Source organism: Petaurus breviceps, unplaced genomic scaffold (genome assembly GCF_028583685.1).
Source record: "Petaurus breviceps papuanus isolate PSGF00001 unplaced genomic scaffold, PetGlider_PUasm1.0 176, whole genome shotgun sequence".
Classification (NCBI taxonomy): Eukaryota; Metazoa; Chordata; class Mammalia; order Diprotodontia; family Petauridae; genus Petaurus; species Petaurus breviceps.
Genome location: NW_027185771.1, coordinates 14,102,903 through 14,106,359, shown reverse-complemented (window position 1 = coordinate 14,106,359; position 3,457 = coordinate 14,102,903). Strand labels below are relative to the sequence as shown.

General features: G+C 43.1%; 1 protein-coding gene across 1 annotated transcript in view; it reads right to left on the bottom strand.

The window, feature by feature from the left end:
• Window positions 1-743: 743 nt before the first annotated feature.
• SLC38A8 (solute carrier family 38 member 8) overlaps window positions 744-3,457 on the bottom strand; it is a 28,933-nt gene continuing 26,219 nt past the window's right edge. The window contains exon 10 of the mRNA XM_069085925.1: window positions 744-1,224. Coding sequence (XP_068942026.1) covers window positions 1,131-1,224 — 94 coding nt within the window. The 3' untranslated portion in view covers window positions 744-1,130. The remainder of the gene's footprint in view (window positions 1,225-3,457) is intronic.

Here is a 3,457-nt window from a genome sequence, read left to right as displayed (position 1 = left end):
TCCCTTTATCTTCCGCTACAGAGAGAGAGAGAGAGAGAGAGAGAGAGAGAGAGAGAGAGAGAGAGAGAGAGAGAGAGAGAGAGAGAAGGGATGAGAACAGGAGAGTGAGAGAGAGGAGAGAGAAGAGAGAGAGAGACAGACAGACAGACAGACTTCTTTGACCCCAACTATTACAATAGGTAAGTCTTGTCACTTTCCTCTGCTGCTCAATAAACTCTGGTGGGTTCCTGTTACCTCTAGAATCAAACCCAAACACTTCTGTTGGACATTTAAAGCCATTCACAACCTGACTCCAACCTCAGCTGTCAGCTCCTATGGAAGGTCTTTCCTCATCCCCCAAGCCACTGGACCTTCCCTGAAATTACCTTTTATTTATTCTGCACATAGATATTTACGCATACATTGTCTTGCTCCCTAGTCCTCAGTAAAATGTAGGTTTCTTAAGGACAGGGTAGTTTCATTTCTGTCTTTGCATTCTCTGTGCCTAGATCACAGTAGACACTCACTAAATGCTTGTTGATTGGTCACAAGTAAAAGGTGGAAGTCTCATCCCCTGCTTCTATACCCTGGCTCACAGGCTTCTGGGGTGTGTGTTTGGGGGTGTGGGGGTGTGGGTGTGGGTGTGGGTATCTATGTCTGTGTGCATACACATATAAATTAAATATATATGGTAGGTGTATATATATGTATAAATGTATATATGTATGTATAGAAAATATCTTTTTATATTAAAAGGTGCTCAACAAAACTAATACTTGCTACTTTCTCACATAATAAGTATCACTGAGTATAGTACTTATGAGAGGCTCTGTCAAGGTAAAAAGTGGGGCTGCCCAGGGGTATCATCCTGCTTAAGGAGAAAATCAGAAAATAGTTACATGGATGTGAGGTGTCCAATGCAAAGGAGGAAGGGTGGATCTAGAAATCATCAAATTAGATGTATTTGTATATTTATGTGAATATACAGACATGTGCACATGCGCACACAGACTCTTAAGCAAAGCAAACACGTGAGAAGGTACCCAGGGCCAGGTCAGTCTCAGCAAAGTGTCCATAGGCTCTTGAGTTGTCCAAGAAGGATCCTTCCTGCTCAGCTTTTTCCAACTCCACATTCAAGACTCAAATCTGCTTCAGAACAGATCCAAGATGGCTGAACTGGTGCTCTGCCCAAAGATAAAGGCTCCGGCCAAGATGGAGACCACACCCCAGAAGACCAAGCAGGACCTTGAGAATGAGGAGGGAGAACAAAGAAAAGAAATCATTAAGTTCTTTCCTGACATTTTCATAGAAACGAGAGGCTGAAAAAATCATTTTAATGCATGGGGAATGGATGCAGATGTCTCTCAAGTACTCATAGTGATGAGAGCATGGAGTCTATGAAAAATTAAATTGCAGGCAATAAGAACCCAAGCCTTTAGCCTTATTTTTTTTTTCATCCCCAAAATCACCAAAGTAACTATCAAAGATGAGGGAGGGGGGAAATTGTTTTGAAGCTCGGCTCCCTTTCTTTTCCTCTGCAAGAGGGAGAACAGGAAGATGTGGAAAGAGCCTGGATTTGGAGTCAGGATCTGCATTTGAATTCCCTACTCTTGCTACCTGTGGGTCCTTAAGCAAGTCACTTTCTCTGTTTCTCAGTTTCCTCACAGATAATCTGTTGCATGCAACATTCTTTCAGAGGAGGAAGGATTAATAATAGCAGTGATAGGCAGTACTGGTCTGCTTATCAGATTCAGGTTTCCTTGGAGAGGCGAGGTGATACAATGGGGAAAATACTAGCCTAGCAGTCAGAAGGCCTAAGTTCAAATTTCACTTCTGATGGTCACTACTTGTACAATTTGGGATCAGTTTCTTCAACAATACAATGAGGGAGATGGCCTCTGAGGTCTCCTCCATCCCTAGATCTATGATGCTATAATATTTATGTGCTAGGTGCACAAAATTTAATTAAAAAAAATTAAGCACCATGAAAACCTGATAGAAAAAGAAACTCACAGATATAGAATGTCAACACTAGAAGGTAGCTCAGGGATCATCTAACCCCTCATTTTACAGATGAGGAAATTGAGAGCCAGAAAGGTTACCTGGTGGCTTAACTATGGAAACATAAGTAGTAAATGGACTTAGGCCCCAAACCCAGGTTCCTGGATTCCAAAGTGTTCTTTCCTTTTTAAATTAGAGTCTTTGAAGAAAGAGGAGGAGGAGGAAGAAGAGGAAGGAAGAAGGTTTCTACCTTTTCACTGTAGGTAGTGATCTGTTAAAGGGGTTAAGCAGCTAAGGGGGAGAGATTAATCTCACAGGAACACACAGTCCAATCCCAAAACAGAGCAGTCGGTATTTTTGACAATGTAGAAGAAAACCATACTCAGATCACCTCTTAAGAAAGAAAAGTTCAGGCCCAGATTCTAAGGTCTGATCCATAGAAGTTCAGAACAGAAGGGACCTCAGAGGCATCAAATTCACCCCCTACAAGATCAAGTATGCCCTCTACAACATACCTGACAGGTATATGCATTGTTGAGTCATTTCAGTCAGGTCTGACTCTTTGTGACCCCATTTGGGGTTTTCTTGGCAAAGATATTGGATTGAGTTGCCATTTCCTGCTCCTACTCACTTTTACAGATAAGGAAACTGAGGCAAATAGGGTTAAGTGACTTACTCAGGGTCATATAGCTAGTCAGTGTCTGAGGCTGGATTTGAATTCAGGTCCTCCTGACTCTATAGGGTATCTTTGTATAAAGGCCTCCACTGAGGAGGAAACTCACCATCTCCTGAAGAAGCCCCTTCCACCCTGGGGGCAGCTATAATGGTTAGGGGGTTTTCCCTTCCAACAAACCTAGACCTGACTCTTTGCAGGCCCCTTTTTTCAACTGGACATGCCAGGTTTCATGTGGTTCAAGAAGGTGGGACCTCAGGGTCTTCTGTGATACAAGGTTGAAACCTGTGCCTTCTCTCATGTACTTGATGTATAATCCAATTCAAACCTTTATTGAATGTTTTACTATCTATGCTTGGAACTGTGGAAAATGTGAAGACGTAAAATAATCCCTTTCCTCAGAGGGCTTCTACTTTATTAGGGGAGACATTCTTAGAGGCCAGTGGATGGTGCAATGGATAGTGTGCTGGGCTTGCAGTTGGGAAGATCTGAATTCAAATCCTGCCTCAGACACTTACTAGTTGGGTGACCCTAAGCAAGTCATTTCATTCACCCCTCTCAGCCTCAGTTTCCTTGGATGCCATAGCTTTTAAAGTCCCTTCCAGCTCTAAAGCTATGAACCTCCAGGCCCTGGAGTCAGGAGGACCTGAGTTCAAATCCAGCCTCAGACACAACACAAAACTAGCTGTGTGACCTTGGCCAAGTTACTTAATCCCAATTGCCCTGCCTTCTCCTCTCCAAAAAGCAAGAAGGACAGGACAGGACAGGACAGGACAGGACAGGACAGGACAGGACAGGACAGGA